At 48.2% G+C, this 20,722-nt stretch overlaps 1 protein-coding gene across 1 annotated transcript in view; it reads left to right on the forward strand.

Annotated features, from left to right (window-relative positions):
• Positions 1-1,635: 1,635 nt before the first annotated feature.
• PDIA5 (protein disulfide isomerase family A member 5) overlaps positions 1,636-20,722 on the forward strand; it is a 95,142-nt gene continuing 76,055 nt past the window's right edge. The window contains exon 1 of the mRNA XM_030801728.1: positions 1,636-1,831. Coding sequence (XP_030657588.1) covers positions 1,790-1,831 — 42 coding nt within the window. The 5' untranslated portion in view covers positions 1,636-1,789. The remainder of the gene's footprint in view (positions 1,832-20,722) is intronic.

The following is a 20,722-nucleotide window of genomic DNA, read 5'->3' on the forward strand; positions in this document are numbered from 1 at the left end:
GATGGTTTTGGGATGAAACTGTTCTACCTCGGATCATCAGGCATTAGATTCTCATAAGGCACCCACAACCTAGATTCCTTGAATGTGCAGTTCACAATAGGGTTCACACTCCTATGAGAATCTAATGCCACCGCTGATCTGACAGGAGGCAGAGCTCAGGCAGTAATGCTCACTGGCCCACCGCTTGCCTCCTGGTTCCTAACAGGCCAGACTGTCCAGAGGCCCAGCGTTCGGGGACCCTTGCTTTAGCACAGGGAATGGGTTCAATAAAGAGATTTTTTCTTTTGAAAATTTTTACTCAGGTAAAATTTGCATAACATCAATTAACCATTTTAAAGTGTACAGTTTAGTGGCATTTAGTACATTCACAATGTTGTGGAACCATCATCTCTATCTAGTTCCAAAATGTTTTATCACCCCCAAAGGAGTCCCTATACTCATTAAGCAGTCATTCCCCATTCCTTCCTCCCCACCCCCAGCCTTGGGCAACCACTACTATGCTTTCTGTCTCTGTGGATTTACCTATTCTAAATATTTCATAAGATGTAATCACATCATATGTGACTTTTTGTGTCTGGCTTCTTTCATTAGCATACATTTCTGAGATTCATTCATTGTAGTATGTATTAGCATTTTATTCCCCCCCGCTTTTTTTTTTTTTTTTTTTTTTTTTTGAGATAGGGTCTCACTCTGTGGCCTAGGCTGGAGTGCAGTGGCATGATCTCGGCTCACTGCAGTCTCCATATCCCAGGTTCAAGCAATCCTCCCGCCTTAGCCTTCCAAGTAGTTGGAACTACAGTCCCTTGCCACCACACCGGCTATTTTATTTTATTTTTATTTTTAGCAGAGATGAGGTCTTGCTATGTTGCCCAGGCTGGTTTCAAACTTCTGGGCTTACACCATTCTCCTGCCTCAGCTTCCCAAAGTGTTGGGATTACAGTCATGAGCTGCCCCTGGGCCACTTTATTCCTTTTAATGGCTAAATAACATTCCATTAGATGGATGTATCACACTTTGTTTATCCATTCATCCTTTGACAGACGTTAGAGTTGTTTCCACCTTTTGGTTATTGTAAACAGCGTTGCTGTGAACACCGGTGTACATGCATTTGTCTGAATACCTGTTTTTAATTCTTTTGGGTACTTGCCTAAGGGTGGAATTGCTGGTCATATAGTAATCTATGTTTAACTTTTTGAGGAAACACCAAATTGTTTTCCAACAGCTCAGTAATGTTTTACTGAAGTTAAATAGAATAAGCAGGGGGGAGTCTCGGAGGCAGGGATGAGGGCTTTTCCTGTCCTTCACAGGCAGCCCTGGACTCTGCCATTTACCGGCTGAGTGATCTGGGTCAACGTACTTAAATTCCCTGGGCTGCCTCCTAATCCTCAAAGTGGAGAAAATAAAACCTAATTTCTGTGAGCTGCGTGAGATACTGTTTCTGAAGCTCCAGGCACAGAGTAAGCCCCCGCGCATTAATTGCCTTCCCTTACTCCCTGACCTTGCCTTTTCGCACTTCACTCGCTGCCACGTGGCCTCGGAGCCCAGTCCGCACCCGCAGCCCCCAGCTGAGCCAGGCTGCAGACTACAATTCCCAGCGAGCACTTCTTCCCGGCCGCCTCTCCCCGGCTGCTGCGCATGCTTTGGCAGACGTGGCACCGGGAACTCGGAGGCGGGGAGCGGCTGGGAAGTGGCCGTGGTGGTTGGCCGCGGTGGAGCTAGCAGGCGGGCGGGCGGGCGGGCGCGGGCGCCGGAGTGGAGAAAGGAGCCAGCGGTGGGCAGCGCTGCGGGGATGGCGCGGGCCGGGCCGGCGTGGCTGCTGCTGGCAATCTGGGTGAGACTGTGGGGCAGGGGTCCGGGCCGGGCCGACACGTGTGTCCCGCGTGCCCTTCTGCGCTCTCTGCTCCAGCCCTCTCCGGAACATGCGGGGAGCTGCCCCGGGGCACCGGGATGAGGGCGTGCATGCCAGGCAGGCGGGCACTGGGTGCTACGCGGGAGACAGCGGGAGTCCCGGTGCCCTCCCTGCCAAGCGCTCCCGGACTCAGGGGCAGGAGGCAGCTGTGGGGCGCCGGGGGATCCCTGGCAGGGTGCGTACGCCACGGCCACAACTTTGCGGGGATGCAGTTCGGGGTACAGCCGGTCGGGCAGGACGCCGGCGGTCTGCGGAGTGAGCTCCGCCCCAGACTCCGAGCCCTGCACCTGTGTGAGTGCGGGGTGGGATGGGGGTGCTTACTACCTGCACTGCCGGAAACCTTGGTTCAGGGCCACCTTGTTCTTGGTTTCGACCCCAGTCGTCTGGGAAACTGCGGGCCACCACCTGGGCCTCTGCCCACAGGCCAGGCTCGGTGGGCTGGGTGGGGTCGACGCAGCCCGCCCCGGCAGAGGAGCTGCTCCTACACCCAACTGAGGCTGGCTCGAGCCTCAGCCACTTTCTAGCTGTGTGATGCGGCGGTTCATTTAATGTATCTGAGCTAGTCTCCTCATCCATGATATAGAAAGGCAAAGCTACCCCCATAGGGTGGTTCTGAGAGTCGGATGAGGTCTCAGAGGAGCAAGCTGTGTAAACTGCAAAATCTTACAAAAGTGGAAAAGGAGTGGACTCCGAGAGTAGTGTGCAACACTTGGTGGGGGGACTCCAGGCATCCCTGAGAGAGGTCGGAATGGGTATGCCTGCTGGCCCAGGACTGGGGTATGGCCTTCGTTTCGCTGTGGGTGTGTAATGAGATATTGTGGCCTCCTTCCCCATCTTTTCCATAACTTATGCCCTCCCTTATTTTTGGACCATCCTGGTCCTTTTCTCCTGAAGTTCCAGGGAACTTCCTGCTCCTGGCACCCTCCCCCCAACCCAGATTTTCCCGTTCTTTTCCATTTGGGTGTGGCAAGGACACTGGGCAAATGGGAGGAGAAAAAGTGTGGGTTGAGTTGCTTGAAACACTTCCGTCTCCCAATACCCTGGCCTTTTGGATCACCAGTGAGGAGTGGCCTGGTACTCTCTAGTTGGAAGTGGGTGGGGAAGGAAGCCCCCTGTTCTCTTCGGTCTGTGTTCTCCCTCTCGGGGAGAACCAGGCTGGAGTGGGGCAGTGTCACTTAATTGCGTCTGGGTTTGTTGAACGCTGGTTTGCCATCAGTTCCCTGGAGCCAGTTGGTCTGGGCGACTCTCTGGGCCAGGAGGAGGGAGCTGTCTCCTGAAACGCGCCCCCATCGGTCTTTGCACTTGGGCTGAGTAGGAGGTCCTGCTTTCCTCCCTTTCCCCTCCCTCTTGTGAAAACAAACGGCTTGAGAATCTGAAATTTCATTCGGCAGACATTTATTCATCAGTCACATTGTTTGGATTGATATTTTGCCCTCCACTGGGTTAGATTTTGGGTGGAGAGCAAAACACACATTGTGCCTGTCGTCTGGCGTTGCCCTGGATTGGGCAAAGGAGTCAGTCCTGTGAGCAAATAATGACAGAACAGCAAGTGCTGTGACCTTAAGTACTGGTATCCTTCACTGAACGGGAACCATACGTTGATTTAAAGGGAGGTCAGCCATGGCTTTCCTGAGGTGGTAGGGTTGAACAGAGTCCGAAAGGTGTGTGGTAGTTAGCTAGGCAGTGGAGGGCTGCAGGTCCCCTTCACCGGGAGGTGCGGAAGAGCAGGTAGGTTTGCTGAAAGCACTAGAACCTGGGAGTCCTGAGCAAGCAATTTCTATCTTCTCCTTTCCCTAAGCCCTAGAGTTGGCTTAGCAGGCAGGAGGTGGAGGGAGCATGCCAACAGGAGCAGTGGTGAGTGATTGCTGGACAGCAGATTGGGCTTTTGTAAATTTAAATGCTGTATCTATCTGATAAGGGCTCCCCAGGTTCCTGGAAGCCGGTTAGGTTTCTTTGTTCACTCAATATTTACTGAGGGCTGATACGTGCACAGGACTGGGCTGTGACCTGAAGGGTATAAAGGCATCTGCAGGGATTCTTGTACAGGGATATACACCCACCACATTTTTTACAATAGCAAAATGTGGAAATGGGTTAAATGCTCAGTAGTAGTGGCATGGTTAAATAATATCTGGCCTTGTCCATATCATGGAAAGTGATGTTTATCTTTGTCAGTTTGGCCTGCTATAAGAAATATCCCATAGACTGGTGGTGTAGAACAATTGAAATGTATTTTTCACAGTTCTGCAGACCGAAAGTCCGAAATCAGGGTGCCAGCATGGTTGAATTCTGGTGAGGACCCTCCTCCAGAAGACTGTTGACTTCTCATTGTATCCTCATAATGATAGAAAGAGGACTAGACAGTTCCCTTGGGTCCCTTTTTCAAGGTCACTAATCCTATTCATGAGCGATCCACCCTCATGACCTACCAAGGGCCCCACCTCCTAACACTATCACTTTGGGGGTTAGGATTTTAACATATGAATTTTCAGGGGAATGACAGAAATATTCAGTCCTGGCCGGGCACAGTTGCTCTCACCTGTAATCCCAGCACTTTGGGAGGCTGAGGTGGGTGGATCACCTGAGGTCAGGAGTTCGAGACCAGCCTGGCCAACATGGTTAAACCCCATCTCTACTAAAAATACAAAAATTAGCCAAGTGTGGTGGCGGGCGCCTGTAGTCCCAGCTACTCAGGGGGCTGAGGCAGGAGAATCGCTTGAACCCAGGAGGCAGAGGTTGCAGTGGGCTGAGATCGCGCCACTGCAGTCCAGCCTGGAGGATGGAGCAAGATTCCATCTCAAAAAAAAAAAAAGAAGAAGAAGAAATATTCAGTCCATTGCAATGTTTATAAAGAATATTTATATTTACCAGAATATTATGTTTATTATGAAAACATTTTATGATGTTTATGAAGAATAAGGATGTGGAAAAATGCCCAAGTGTGATAACTAAGGGAAAAGCAGGATGTAAAACCAAATCCCAGGGTGGCTGAAGTTATGTGTATGAAGAATTAGCGTGCATCAAAATGTTAACAGTCATTGTTCTGGAAGGTGGAGTTGTGATGACTTCTGCTTCTTTGCTTATGCTTTTCTGTGGATTCCAAGTTTTTCACATGAATGTGTATTAGTTTATAATCAGAAAAGTTAATAAAGATTTTTTAAAGTGTTGCTTTGGGAACCCTCAGCCTTCCAGAAGAATACTGGGGAGGAAGGTGTCACAGTCAAACATGTGGGACAGGTTAGTTCCAAGAGCTTCCAGGCTGGGTGTCTATGCCCTCAGAGGCTATGGGTGGCAGTGCCCTCCCTGCCAAGTGCTTTTGGACACAGGGGCAGGAGGTAGCCCTAGGGCGCAGGGCGATCCCTGCCGGGCCATGCTGCCCTGCTCCCATCCCTGCGCTGACTGCCTGCTTTCCTGCTGTCTAGCTCAGCTCCTCCCTGCAGCTGACCCTTCTCTAGGGCCGTCCATGCTGATTGTCCTGTGGGCTCCATCCTGCCTGTAGGATGGAGAAACGTCGAGCTGGAGCGAACTCTAGGTCTCCTAGCTCAGTGGTTCTCAAGCACTGGGCCAAGGACTGAAGCTGGGCTGGGATAGAGTTTTCTGGTCTGTAGTTAAACTGGGAAAAAAAATGGTGTTTTTTGTTTGTTTGTTTGTTTTTCATGAATCCAAATGTTTTCAGTTTAAAAACTTGTCAATTTTTCTGACATGACCATATTTTGAGGGGGAGGGGGTTACAGTATCCTTTTGAAAAATGAGGCTGGTTGTAGTATATTGTGATTTCTTTTAAAAAGTCCTTTCTTGATAAAATTTATTTTTAATAACATAAAATCCATTTTATATTTAAAAATATATATATTCTGCTGATCTGTGAGATTCAGAACTGATCTAACTCAGCCTTCTCCTTTTATAAGAGAATAGCGAAGCTTAGGGAGGGAAGGGACTCACTCAAGGCCACCCAGTTAGTGAAGGCAGAGCTGGGAGAAGAGCCAGATCTGCTGAATGTAAATCGGGTTCTTCCCACTCCTCCATCTCCCGCCTGCTTCTCTGCCTCTGCCCCTGATGGTTGCTTGAAGCTCAGACCCTGGAGGACAGTGGGTGGAGGTGCAGGAGGCAGATGTTTGCTCCTGGCATCTCCTGTAGAGCTTTTAAGGTACACTTATTTAGGTTCTGTACTTCTCTGGGACCATTATGTATTTAATAGGCTTTTGTGGGCTGGCCTGAGGACTGAATTGCCATTTAAAATGCTGTTTGGAACCTGGAGTGCACATTTCCCACAGAAATAAACACATTACAGCGGAAGTCTTAAAACAGACCGGGCATATAAGGTGGAAGTGTGGCTGAGTGCCATAAGAGCGGCAGCCCCCGCCTGCTGGCGATCCAGGACGAGGCCAAGCAGTGGGACACCGAGTGACCAGAGAAGGCCCCAGGAAAGAGCAAGGTGTGAGCTGGCCTCACAAGGAGGGCAGACTTGGAGCTCTGTGACAGCAGGGAGCCCCCTGTCCTGTCTGTGGTGTCCCTAGCACCTAGCCCAGGGCCTGGCATGTCATCGGCCCCGGTCCGTGTTTGGCTGATGGAATTAATGTCACAGGCAGAGAAGGAAACCTTCCAGGCCAGAGACATGGGAAATGAGGAATGATAGGCCAGGCTGGATGGAGGGAGAGTTTGAGTCTGGGGATAAGGGGAATAAGACTGAAAAAGTGGATCGTAAAGAGCTTTAAATGCCTGGCAAAGCTATGGGGACTCGATTCTGTAGGTAATGGAGAGACATGATGAAAGCTGCCCTTTTAATAACAAGATCAATCAGGCCACATGTAGGATTGGGTGGGAGGGGAAGAGACTGGATTAATTTTCGCAGAACAACACTTTTCATCCTTACTTTCCTCTCTGTTATCTACAAGATAAATTCAAGTGTTATGTAGTGGAAAGAACATGGGCTTTTAGCCAGCTAGACACTCAGGAGCTGCGTGACCTTGGGCCCTGCCTCAGTTTTCTTGTTTGTAAGTGGTGGTAATGATATCCATCTTGCAGTGTTGAAAGGATTAGAAAAAATACAGGAAGCACCCAACACAGCGCTTGGCACATAAAAGTGCCCAGTCACTGGGAGTCTCAGCAGTCATTGCCAGTTGTTGAGTAAGAGATGATGGGGAAGGCAGTTAGGAGGAGGTGGGCAAGGAAGGGCCAGAGAGAGGCTGCATGATTTGAATGCCAGGTAGGGGCCCCCCTGTGCTGCTAGGATACTCCCCACGGGAATTACTTGGAGCTGAGCTCTTGACTGCCTCCTTGCCCCCTCTCTGCCAGGCTGCTGCAGAGATCCGAGGTAGGGGGGGTGGTGCAGGAGGGCTCAGGATGTGTGCTTAGTTTCTCTCCCCTTTCTTCTGAAAGTAGATCCCCTCTTGAGAATGAAGACACCAAACACACTATATCCCTGGAGAGTTTTGCCCCAGCTTTGTGGTTTTGTTCTGTTGGGCTCTTGTGTCTTACTTGGTGGTTGTGGTAGCTTTTGAGGCTGTCTGAGTGACAGTGGGCCAGAAATGAATGCATGGGGTATAAGGAGAGGCTGAGATTCTTCCACATAACCTGGACTTGGGATGGTTTATTTGCCCCCCACCTCTCCTTCCGTGTGTGTGTGTGTGTGTGTGTGTGTGTGTATGTGTGTGTGTGTGGTGTTGTTTTTAACACCTGGCATCTTAGGTCCCAACGGGAGAGGGAAGGAGCAGGAGTGCTCAGCCCTGGTGGGCTGGCCCATCCTTTCTGCCTGGCCATCTTTCAGCACTGCCTGGAGTCTCTGGCTCCCCGTATGATCTGTTGGCAGAATTGTCAAATCGGATGCATTTGTAGAGGGCTTTAGAGTTTGCAAAGCATTTCCACGTATTTCACGACGGTGTGGTTTTGAGCCCCATGTAACTTGGTGAGGTGAGTAGGCTAGCCCAATACCATTACCCCTGGAGAGGGATGGGTGGCTGGACAGGGAGGTGGGAGGCAACATGCCCTTAGATGAGGTTGAGGTGTCTGTAGCCTGGAAGGTGAAGGCATAAAGAGATAGGTAGGGACCACAGTCAGAGTTCTCAGTGCCTGGCTTGAATGTGTAAGCAGCTTCGTTGGCAGCCATTTTCTAGGAGTGTCCCTGAAACTTGCTTTTCAGCTGCTCCCTGGTGGCTTTGGCATTGGACGGGGGTGGCCAGCCAGGCACGTGCTGACGGTATCCTTCCCCCAAGGAGCTCCAGTTCACTGTCCCCTATTGCCACCCTACGTCAGCAGGGCCTCTTTCCACATACCAGTTTGCAACCACTTCTAAATAATTAGCTTTGTGATCTTGCATTGGGGGATTGAAGACACTCATGGAGTGTGGGGTTAAAAGAGCCTTTATTCCTCAAAGTCATACTGAGGCCCCAGTTTGATGCACATTCCATTCCTAGATGGTGTGATGGTGGGCCTGTGTCTGGCTTCAGAGTTTCCAACTCATTAGAGCTGCGGGGGTGCAAGGGTAGAGTGTCCATTCCCTGCAAAGAATCCTACAGTTCCTCCAACCCCTTGGCGCAGGCAGATTTCTTGAATTCGTGAGCAGGTCCTTTAATCCTTGTTGGAAGATGTTGATGAAAATCAGGGCTGAGGGTTGTAAACTGGGGCTTAAACATAAAGGTGATCCAGTATCCGAGCCCAGATGTGGGCCTGGTAGGAAAGCTCTGTTGTTCGGGCCAAGTAGGAAAGGGTCTTGAGGAACAAGTGGGTTTGTTCTCATCACAGGGTCTAGTCTTACTGGGTCCTGGGCAGAGTATTAGTACATGCCCCCTATTTCAAAGGAAGGTGGACCAGCATCAGCATCCTACATGTGCCACAGATGTTCATTCATTCAACAGATACTTCTTTTTTTTCCCAAATGGATATTTCCTTGAGAATCTTTTATGAGGCAGGCCTCATGCTAAGGCATTGGAGATAACCATAAATAAGACAGACACCATCTCTTTCTCTCATGGCCTAGTGGGACAGCCACTGATTAATTATTTAATTCAGGTAGTAAGTGCTGGAAAGAGAAAGTGTTAATGTAATGTGGTAAGAGAATGTATAACAGGGATCCCTAACCTAATTCAAGGAGTCAGGAAAGGCTTCTCTGAGAACCTCTGGGTCTTTCTTAGAATAATGTTTTTAAACGTATAAAGTAAAATGCATAGAATTACAAAGAAAGCAGTTATATTGAAATACAGTTATCAAAATATAACAAGGTTGTGATAAAATAATATTTATGTTTATTAATGCATCATATAAAAAGATCGAAGGTACAAGCTTGATAACTTCTATAATTTTAAGTTGTGATGAGCATAAATAGTGTTTCAAGATATCTTGTAATGTGATAAGAAAATAGCCTTCCCTTTCCCTTTCCCTTCTTCCCTCTGTTGCCCCGGCTGGAGTATAGTCGGCACGCTGCAGACTCCCTGCTTCCGGCTCCCATGATTCTCCTGCCTCGGCCTGCGGGCTGCCTGGGATTGCGGGCGCACGCCACCACCCCTGCCTGCTTTTTGTCCTTTGGCTGGAGGCGCGGTTTCGCCGTGTTGGCCAGGCTGGTCTCCAGCTCCTAACCTCGAGTGGTCTGCCCGCCTCGGCCTCCCGAGGTGCTGGGACTGCAGACGGAGTCTCGCTCACTCGGTGCTCGGTGTTGCCCGGGCTGGAGTGCGGTGGCGTGGTCTTGGCTCGCTGCAGCCTCCGCCTCCCAGCCGCCTGCCTTGGCCTCCCAGGGTGCTGGGATTGCAGCCTCTGCCTGGCCGCCGCCCCGTCTGGGAGGTAGGGAGCGTCTCTGCCTGGCCGCCCATCGTCTGGGATGTGAGGAGCGCCTCTGCTCGGCCGCCCCGTCTGGGATGTGAGGAGTGCCTCTGCCCGGCCACCCCGTCTAGGAAGTGGGGAGCGTCTCTGCCTGGCCGCCCATCGTCTGGGATGTGAGGAGCACCTCTGCCCGGCCGCCCCGTCTAGGAAGTGAGGAGCACCTCTGCCCGGCCGCCCCGTCTAGGAGGTGAGGAGTGGCTCTGCCCGGCCGCCCCGTCTGGGAAGTGAGGAGCGTCTCTGCCCGGCCGCCCTGTCTGGGAAGAAGTGAGGAGCGCCTCTGCCTGGCCACCCAGTCTGGGAAAAAGTGAGGAGCACCTCTGCCCGGCCGCCCCGTCTGGGAAGTGAGGAGCATCTCTGCCCGGCCGCCCCGTCTGGGAAGAAGTGAGGAGCGCCTCTGCCTGGCCGCCCCGTCTGGGAAGAAGTGAGGAGCGTCTCTGCCCGGCCGCCCGTCTGGGAAGTGAGGAGCGCCTCTGCCCGGCCACCCTGTCTGGGAAGTGAGGAGCGTCTCTGCCCGGCCACCCTGTCTGGGAAGTGAGGAGCGCTCTGCCCGGCCACCCCGTCTGGGAAGTGAGGAGCGCCTCTGCCCGGCCACCCCGTCTGGGAAGAAGTGAGGAGTGCCTCTGCCCGGCCGCCCCGGCTGGGAAGTGAGGAGCGCCTCTGCCCGGCCGCCCCGTCTGGGAGGTCTACCATGGAGGCCAGACACAATGTGGGGGCTGGACGTGGTGGCTCATGCCTGTAGTCCCAGCACTCTGGGAGGCCGAGGCGGGTTGATCACTTGAGGCTAGGAGTTCGAGACCAGCCTGGCCAACATGGCGAAACATATGAAAAATACAACAGACAAACCAACCAACCAACCCAGTGACAAGAAAACAGGTCTACCCTGGAGTCATACTCTAATTTTTTCTATTTTCCTCCCTTTCTGATCCTTTATCCCACTTTCTTTTTCTTCCTCTTCTTTCTCCTTCTTCTTTGTCAAATAGAGGATTGAGTTATTATCATTGATCCATACAAAGTCCCTCTCTCATTTATTTTCTTTAATTCCTACCCCTCCATTTCTATTCCCCATCTTCCCATATGCAACCTTCCTAATATGTTTGATATGCATCTTTTTGTTTGATATGTATCTTTTGTTTGTTAGAAAATGTTTATTGTTTTGTGTGCAAAAAAAAATTTATAAAATTCCTTCTAGTCCAAAAAAAAAAAAAAAGAAAATATGATTTCTGTTGGTGGCAAAGTCACAGACACTGCTACCCTAATTACTACTGTAATTTGTTATCTACATTCATAAATGTAGAAAGCATTTATACCTTTATAAATACATTCATAATACAGGAAAAGCTAAATTTCAGTTAGAAGTTAGTGAAGATAAAGATGTCATTTTTCTCCATCCAAATTCATAGACTACAGTGGAAAAAAATTATATAACACTTGGAAATAAAAGATGATTTTGTGACATTTTAGTATCATACTAGAGTATTGTGTAAGAAACCACCTAAGGACCAGCTGTGTTCTAGGGGACGTAACTCTATTTATTATTTTTTATGGGCCATACTTTGTAAAGTTAGGTAGGATGCAAATTATTTCTGTTTGGTAAAGAAGAGAAACACAAAGATTATTGCCCTGAAGGACATTAACCTGTTGGTATCTAATGTAGCAATCTTATATCAGGATTATATCCTCTTTTTTAGGGTCTCTTATTAGCGAGTTAAGTAAAACTTTGAAATATGCTCAATACCTATTTGTATGAGAATTAGGCTTTTAACATTTTAGAATTATACTTGACTCCAGTTTAAGAACTGCTGAGTGAGCAGGATGTAAAGATATGTTGCTTAGAAGAGAGGTCTGGTCTGGAGATGTTAATTTAAGGATGCTGTTCGGGAGAGTGGGTGAAGTTGGCTGGGGGACCGTATAGGGTAGGAAGAGAGGGTAGACGGAGTGAGCTGTGGAACTTCAACATTTAAAGAATGGGGAGAGGAGGGTTTACAAAGAAGAAGGAATGATTGCTAGAGAGGTAGGAGGGAAACCAAGTGTCCATCCAGTTCAAGAGGCCAAACAAGATGAGAACTGGAAGTGCCTGTAGGGTTTATCTATAGGAGGTCATTGTTGAGCCTTCACCAAGAGCCTTTTTTGTGGTGGTGGTGGGGAGGGCAGATTTCAGAGGGATGAGCAATGGAAGGAGGGAGGAGAATGAGAGGAGCGGGGAAGATGGAAAATTCTGGCTGTGAGTGGAGAGGGGAGTGCTGTGAGGTCCAGAGAGAGAGTTTTTAAAAGATGGTTCAGTGATGGAGTTTCTTCACCTTAAGGAGATATGTGTAAAATGGATTCCTGGGCTCCCAGTCCCTGGAGATGTTTTTCTTCAAGAATAAAGCCCAGGAATCTGTATCCCCAGAATACCGAGTGCTGTGGTACAGCTACAAAACTAGACATTTCAAAGTTAATCTTACATGGCTGGTGGTATTTTGCCAGCCGAGGTGGGTGATCTCGATTGAGTGTGTAGCACAAGTTCTGTTCACATTGGAGCTATGTCACCATTGTCTGCTTGGTGTCACTTGGCCTGAGCACGTGCTTTTCTCTGAAGGGATTTGGGGGTTTGTGGACATGCTGGTAGCAGAGGGAACATGGATCAGGTTGTCACTGTGGCTCTTTTCAGCAGGTCACGCTCAATAGCTAGATTGGAAGGGACAGCAGACTTGCCAGCCTCTCGGATATTATTCTGGGTGGAGCAACGGGGAGTGGATGTTGCTCCAGGGATGTCTGTGGGAACTATTCACATTGACAGGCCAAGAGAAAAGCATCAGATCTGTCCTGGCGGGGTCCTGGCTCTACTGTTTTAGGCTTAATCTGAGGCAAATCACTTCTCTGAGTCTCAGTTTTCACATCTGTAAAGTGGGGATAGTACCACCTCTGCCTATAAACGCTGATTGTTTATGACAGTTTTTCAACTCCTGCAAGAACAGTTATACATTTTACAGTGTAACCCAGTACATATTGGGTTCGCTGAATGCATAGTGTTGCTACCTATGCTATTCACTGATGTTTTCTAGTCAATGTAATTTTTTTAAAATGCTAGTATAACTCACTGATTTTCTGACTAGACTCCTGGGTTGAGACCGGAAGGGTGGAAACAGTGGCTTAGACTCTCAGCTTTAGAGGATGAAATGAGATCATGTGTGTGAAAGCATGGATGTACACCGTGGGTCATGAACACTGAGTTGTTATTTTCTTATCAGTTAACGGAGCTTGGAGGCAGTGTTGATTTCCGGAGTGGGAATTCACCTGCTCTTCCTCCCTCCCTGCTGCCTAATTCAATGTTCTCTCTACCAGTTCTTCCTCGTTAACAGGCCTGGCACACCAAGCTGGCAGTGATCCAGAGCCCTCTTGGCTCAAGAAGAGGTTTTCCAAAACATTAAAAGCTTTAGGGACATAAGTCCTGGCTAAATGCACTGCAGTTGCAATTTCAGGATAAGAAAACCTGTTTTCATAAGCTCTCAGATAAGCTGCCCTGCCCCTGAATTGTCCATTGTTGACAGCAACATTTGTGCCGTGGGGAATAAAAGAGGGGAGAAACTGTGCTGCGTAGTCCCAAATATAAGGTGTGGCTTTTTAAAGGAAGCAAAATATAAGAAATGCAGCTGGCCTTGTATTTACAGCAGCAGGCAGTAAGATGTGTGTGGCTCTGGAAATCTGTCTTCCTTATGCCCCAACTCTGGTACTGGAGTCTGTCAGACTTGGGTCTGAATCACAGCTCTCTTACTTGCTGTGTGACCTTCAGCAAATTTCTTAACTCCCCTTAGTCTCAGTTTCTTTATCTATAAAATGGGAACAGTAAAAGTGCTTGCTTCATACACTTGTCAAGGTAATTCAGTTAGATAACACGTGAACTGCTTAGCTCACTGCTGGTCATACAATAAGCACTCTACTTTTGGCTGTTATTGTTATCATGGGCTAATCCCTAAGCCCTGGATTTGGAATTAAAGGATCCTCTCTTGGGTTCTGTTCCTTGCCAGGTGCTTTTGCATTTCTTTTTGTTAATAAGCACAGTTAGCCCCCTTGGCTCCCACTAGCCAAGGGTCTCACGTCCCAGGGCCAGCCTCTCCTCCCACCTCACACACATACACACACAACAATATCACCACCATTCAGGGATCATGGTGCTTGGTTTTATTTCAGAGGCTGCTGGGTAGACATTTGAACATTGGGAAGCATCGGTAGTGAGATCCCCAAGCTTGATTTAAGGTTAGGCCTTCACTTTTTGTGAACAGTAGTGTTTAGCTATGGTGGCTCATGGCAGATGTTTAGAATTTACCCTTTTAAGGGGCATACAGTATGCATATTTTTAAATTAATGTTCTTTTTTTTTTTTTTTTTTGAGACAGAGTCTCTCTCTGTTGCCCAGGCTGGAATGCAGTGGTGCAATCTCAGCTCACTACAACCTCTGCCTCCCTAGTTCAAGTGATTCTTTTGTCTCAGCCTCCTGAGTAGCTGGGACTACAGGCACTTGCCATCACGCCCAGCTAATTTTTGTATTTTTAGTAGAGACGGGGTTTCACCACATTGGCCAGGCTGGTCTCAAACTCCTGACTGTGTGATCCGCTCGCCTCAGCCTCCCAAAGTGCTGGGATTACAGGCATGAGCCACCGCGCCCGGCCTAAAATTAATGTTCTTTCTTATATCTCTCATCAAAACCATTCTACAAGTATTTGCTAGGTATGTGTTGCGTGCCAAGTACTTTGCAGATTCCATATAATAGTTATGAAAAAAAACAAACCACGCAATGTCACATGAATGGAGGCGAGACAGTTCAGCTAGCAGTACAGAAGGACACATAAGCACTGCACATACGTGGGAAAGGGCACAGAGCAAGCGCTGGGCGGGGAGGAATCAGAAGGCCCATGCAAGAGCGGGGGGCGGTATCTGGTTGTGTTCTGGAAGTCTCTTTCTTTCCTTTCTTTTTTTTAGGCAAGCTTTTTTCTTTTTAACTTTTATTTAGAAATAATATCAGATTTATAGAGGAGTTGCAAGAAGAATCCAAAGGATTGTTATATGCCCTTTATCTCGATTCCACAAATATTAATATTTTATCACATTTGTTTTTATCATACTCTTCCTCTACATACACGCAGTTTATATATGATGTTCCTTTGCCCCCTAAATACTTCAGTATTTCCTAAAACACAAAGACATTCTCTTATGTAACCACAGTACAACGATCAAAACTAGGAAGGTAGTATTTGATTCAGGACCCAAACCGGAATCACACACTGCATTTAATTGTCCTTCTTTGGTCTCCTTTAATCTGGAATAGTTCCTCAGTCTTTGTCTTTTGTGACCTTGACATTTTTAAAGAATTTTCCTCAATTTGGTTTTTGATGATGTTTTCATTTAGTGCATTATATCAGGGGGCACTCGATGTCAATTTGACTCATTACTGGTGGTGTTACTGTTGGTCCCTTAGTTAAGGGGGTTTCTGCCATGTTTTCCCACTGTAAAGTTACATTTTCTGGTGGGGAGATACTTTGAGGCAGTTAATTATTTTCATAATGGTAGCCAAGTGGTGGTAATTTTTTTCTTTAAACATTTATATTGGACATACTTATTATGGCAAGTTGAAAAATAGAGAAAAGGGAAGAATAAATACTACCGAGGGCAAATCCTCAGTGTTTTTCTGAGCATACTTTTGTTTACTTATAGTTGTGGTTATACCACGTATATTTTGAATTCTATTTTTTTTTATTTGAGATGGAGTCTCACTCTGTCACCGAGGCTGGAGTGCAATGGTGCGATCTCGGCTCACTGCAAGCTCCACCTCCTGGGTTCACGCCATTCTCCTGCTTCAGCCTCCCAAGTAGCTGGTACTACAAGCGCCTGCCACCACGCCCGGCTAATTTTTTGTATTTTTAGTAGAGACAGGGTTTCACCGTGTTGGCCAGGATGGTCTCGATCTCTTGATCTTGTGATCCGCCCGCCTCGGCCTCCCAAAGTGAATTCTATTTTTAAAGACAACATTAAAGCAAATATTTTTGCATTGCAAAGTCTTGAAAAACACCATTTAAATAAAATACCATCTAAATGGCTTATTCTTCTATTGAGTGGCTTACTCTGTGTAACCTTTCTGTTGTTGCTGGACATTTAGGTTGTTTATAGGTTTTAACTCTTATGAGTAGAATGGTTGTGAGTCATATGTGTGTCAGACCTCTGCTAATTTCCTCAGGACACATTCCCAGAAGTGGAATTACCAAGTCAAAGAGCATAAATACTTTAGAGATACATGATAAATTGTGCCAGCTACCTTTCCAAAAGAATTGTGCTAGTTGAGGTTTCTGCCAGCAGTATATGACAGTTGGGCTCCGTATTTTAAGAGATTCACTAATGGTGTTTCTCAACCTTTTATTTTTTTTAAACTGTGACCCACCAATGAAGATTTGTGTTGAGATTAATTTCCTATATTTTGACTTATGAGAGCCTAGGTATTTATTTCTAAAAATAAATTATGGTATAAAATAGCACATTACTCTTTTCAAGCTGTAACAGTCTGAAACAGAGCATTGGGAAGAGCTCTGGGAATCACTGAGGTGGCAGTGTCTAGACAGTGCGGATTTGAGGTCACATGTGAGGAATTAGGATATTTCACCTAGAGAATCCTAAAAGAGATGTGTCTGCTGTCTTTGGAGTGTGATAGGCTGACAGATGGGTGTGTGTGGTGGGGGGGATTTAACATTTCTAATGAGGAGCCCTCCAAGATGATATGGGTATGGTGTAGGACATGGGACTTCTACATATTAGCATATTGAGTTCCCACAGCCTTCTGGGTCCATCTGAGTTGAGTGGTCTCACGAGATTTTGAGTCCTTGGCTCTGAAGGGCTACCTGGAGGCTGGAGACGGTATGTGAGGAATTTTGAGGGGATTTCTGTATTTGTGGGAAACTAATCAGCCCAACTCAAATCTGAATTGAAAGAGATGTCCTGGCTTTTCTGTCTCCCGCAGTGGTCCTCTTACCAGAAAAGGGCTGAGGTAAGGAAACTGGAGAGTTCCCGGGCTAATTCTTCTTTTATTTGTGGATAGCTGGCACCAGGTGACCAAGGTACCTGATAAGAACAGGCACACTGAAAATTTGGGCTACTAGGAAGAACACTGGGTAAATCAATCCCTTGACAGTCTCTCTGTCTCTTTCCTTATAAATAACATATCTAAAGTTTAATGCATGATTTGGTGCTTGAGGCACTTTGAAATATCCCAATTGGAACAGACGTTTGTATTTCTTTCTAGTTAAAGCCTTTGTTCCGTGGGCACTCAAGATCTATTTGTATGTGTCTCGGAAGACCCAGAATGAGAGCTCCTTAAAAAGATCATTTATTTCACCCATGCAGAAGCCTGCACAGGGATATTCCAGGGCCAGAATATCCCTCTGTGGTGTCAGGGACTGAGGTAACGTCTATCTTGTTAGCTCCTCTTTAGCAGGCCCTTCCTGCACATTGTCTCAAGGTGGCTACTTGAGTTCCAGCCATCTTGTCCAAATTCCAGCTGGCAGGAATGAGGCAGGGCCTAAGAAGACTCGTATCAGATGTCTGTTAGGGACAGTTTCTAAAAGTTGCCACATCACACTTAAGCTTACATTCCAGGGGCTGGAACATGGCCACACTTGCTGCAAGGGAGACTGAGAAGTGAGGCTTTTATTGCAGGTGGCCACAGGCCCAAGGAAACTCAATGGTTTCTTCACAAGGCGTGATTACCCCGCAGTACTTCTCTGGTGGTGGTCATGAGAATAGGTTTACCAAATGATACGATTGTAAAGAACTTTGGAAATCACTTTCAGTTCCTCAGTTTTCCAGAGTAGGAAACAGACTTGGAGAAGGAGAGATGACAACTAGTAATAATCAAAGTCAGCACAAAACTTGAGCTTCTGACTCCAGGTACAGTGCTCTTTCCGCCAAACCACGAGCTCTAAATTCTCAGCCCGCTCAAGTTCTCTGACCTTGGATTCAGGGCCACATCTGTTTTCTCAGGTCCTCCTCTTTTCCCTGAGTCCCTTTAGTACCAGCTTCTTATGAGTCTAGACTTAGATTCTGACATTTCAAAACTATTTTGGGCAAAATGTGGGTTAAACTAAATTAAACCTGTTTCTTCACAGTTCTCAACATAAGGGTATCTTTTTCTCAGGTGACAGAGCAAAAGAGGTCGAGTTCCACCTTCACCCTTTTTCCTCAATGTTAAACTTCTGTTCCCAAGTCTTCCTCCGTTAGCAAGCTGCTTTTACATAATTGGATATCTCTGGCTTCATGGTCTGCATTGAATAGTAAATCTATAATGACAGACGGCTTTGCTAGTTATAGAGAATGTGAGGGTGCTGGCACACGCCCCAGAGATGAGGAGCTTTTTAAAGCTGAGGTGTAATGTGGCAAGGACTGTTCTCCCTGATTATCTTCCAGCGTGCTGGGACTCTTATCTCTTTAGTCTGATGGTGATGCTGGGTGGCGATCAGTCTCATTAAGTGAGCTGAGTGAAAAGAGGAGTTTGTGTGTGCTATGTTAGCAGATGGGGAGGACCACACACTTCCTGCACAGTCTCTGGCTGGAAAGAGACCTGGATAATTGCCACATTTAGGATCTTCATGCTCTTGGCCCCAGGAACCTTGGGAGACTCCAGGATCTGCTGGACTTGCAGAAAGCAGAGGGTTAGTCTAAACCCCTGCTGGGACCCTCCTTGCCCTGGGATTCTGGGAGATGGGGGCATTTCCTGTTTGCTTCGGCAGGCCCTGCCTTGGAAGGAGATGTTCCTTTTCTGCTTGGGTTGTGCCATCTGTTGCAGCAGTCCAGGGAACTTGTGGGGTTGAGAGAAGCAGGCCTCCTCTGGCCAGGAGTTGGGAGGCCCAAGTTCTAGTCCTGGCTCTGTTACTTACCTACTGTGTGACCTTGGTAATTAATGTAACTTGTCTGAGCCTCAGTTTCTACATCTGTAGGATGAGGCGAGTAGCTACCCACCGGGGTATTGTGAGGGGTAAACGAGTTAGTGGGTATGAAACCTGGGAAGTGTGCTCTAAATGTGCCGTGTGACCTCTTGGTCTGGGTCGCTGTGCAGCTGGTGATGATTCGAGGTTTTCTGGTGGCTGAATGTGTGTACGTGTTTGCTCCTTCCTGCCTGGACCTGCTGCCTTGCCTGATTGCAGGCAGGGCCCCTCGAGAGGAAGAGGTGGTCCCCGTGTTACTGCTATCCTTGCTCCCCTTGTAAGTTATCTCGCTAATAAAGAGAAGTGCAATTATTCTGTGCTTCTGCATGCCAAACATTATGTTAGATTCTTTGTCATCTTCCCCCTCATGTAGTCCTGAGCCACCCTGCAAGGTGGGCATTGGTATTCTCCTCTCCACCTTGTAGGTGGGGAGTTGACACTCAGAGGTCTAGTAACAGGCCTGAGGTCATCTTGCTGTAAATGGTGGCACCTGGATTTCCCCCAGGTCTGTCTGACTCCTGAGCCAGTGCTCTTTCTGTGGTGTCGAAGACTGCAGAGGGAGGAGAAGAGAGTGGGTTTCTAAGTGGGATGGTGGTTTGTCTGGCCGGCCCTGAATGAGCAGACACCTGTAACAAGAGCACGGCAGGGGGTCTGGAAGATGAGGAAGGACTCAGTCTCCACCCCATTGCCTCCAGCCATGGCAGAGGTGGGCAGTGAGGACCTCCATGCCCGGCACTCTGGTGCTGCTGGGCTCTGAAGAGAGCCTGAACGCAGGGGAGGGATTGGGTGGTGAAAGGGGACTGGTGCTCGGGGCGGGGGAGGGGGGGGTGCAGTGAAGCTCTGTGAGGGGGTTTGGAGGTTGGAGGCATTGGTGCTCTGACAGCGATGTGCTGGTTGGCTGATAATAGGCAGGACCTGGCATTGGGGGCCTCTATTTCCCAGCAGCAGAAAAGGGGAAAGCCATTTTTCCCGGCAGTGTTCTGCCCTGCACCAGGGAGATGCTTTATGGGTCTCAGCCCAGCCAGTGGGGGCAGCTCAGCCCTGATGTAAATACTGTTAAAGCTGAGGGTTGTGAGCAGAAAGAAAGCAATTATTGGAGAAGGTCAGAAGGAGTTTGCATGGTGAACAAAGGGGATCTTTTTTCTCTCCTCTACCTCTAGAGCGATTGACTTCGAATGTAAAGAGCCTGCCAAGCCCAGGAACAATGCCGTGGCTGGCATGGAACCCTGGCTGCCTTTGGAAGCACTTCTCAAACCCTGCCCTTTCCCCCCAAGGGCTTGACAAAGCAACAGATAGTTTTTGAATCATTAACGTTGTTATTGTTGCTGTAGTTATTGTTGTTATCAAGGTTTGTGGGTTGTGACTTATGAAGTCTGCAGTAAGGCTCTTGGCAAGGTGCTCCGAGGCTTGCTGGGACTGCATCTTAAGGAAAGGAAGGAGCGTGCACACTGGAAAGGTTAAAATAGACTGAAGTGGAGGAGAAAGGAGAATGTTAAGTGGCAGGAGGAAAGTCCCCTTGGGCTTATGGGGAGGGAGGAAAGGGCTCCCACTTGTCTGCATCTGTTGTTGTTTGCTAGGGTGAGGGTCTGTCTGAGGCCAGACACAGAGGGGCCTTTCATCCTTCCCCTTCTCAGAAGCCCAGTTAGTGTCTTAGCTCTTTGGACCCCATCTCCCTGGATTCTCCCTGATCGACCTATCCTGATTATTTTTCCGCTCTTGTTCTCAGATCCTGCCAATCTAGGCAAATCCTGCTTCTCCTGTGCCCACTAATGCCTGCATGCCCCCATCTTCATGGGATACAACTTATCCTTCTGACCCTGTGGCACTTCCTTGCACCTTCCCATTATCACCCCAGCTCCTGTGCTGGGTAGACTTTCTCTCCTCTGCAGCCTGGCTTTCAGCTCCCGCCACGTGTACCGCTGACATTCTCTCCAGTGTTCCCAGGGACTTCACAGCCTTTGGCCCTGTCCCAGCCTCTTCACTCTGCCTGCCTGTGGATCACTCCCTTTTCTTTAGACGTGTCCCCTCCCTGGTCTCTGTGGACGCAGCCCTCCCCA

This window comes from Nomascus leucogenys, chromosome 21 (assembly GCF_006542625.1).
Source record: "Nomascus leucogenys isolate Asia chromosome 21, Asia_NLE_v1, whole genome shotgun sequence".
Classification (NCBI taxonomy): Eukaryota; Metazoa; Chordata; class Mammalia; order Primates; family Hylobatidae; genus Nomascus; species Nomascus leucogenys.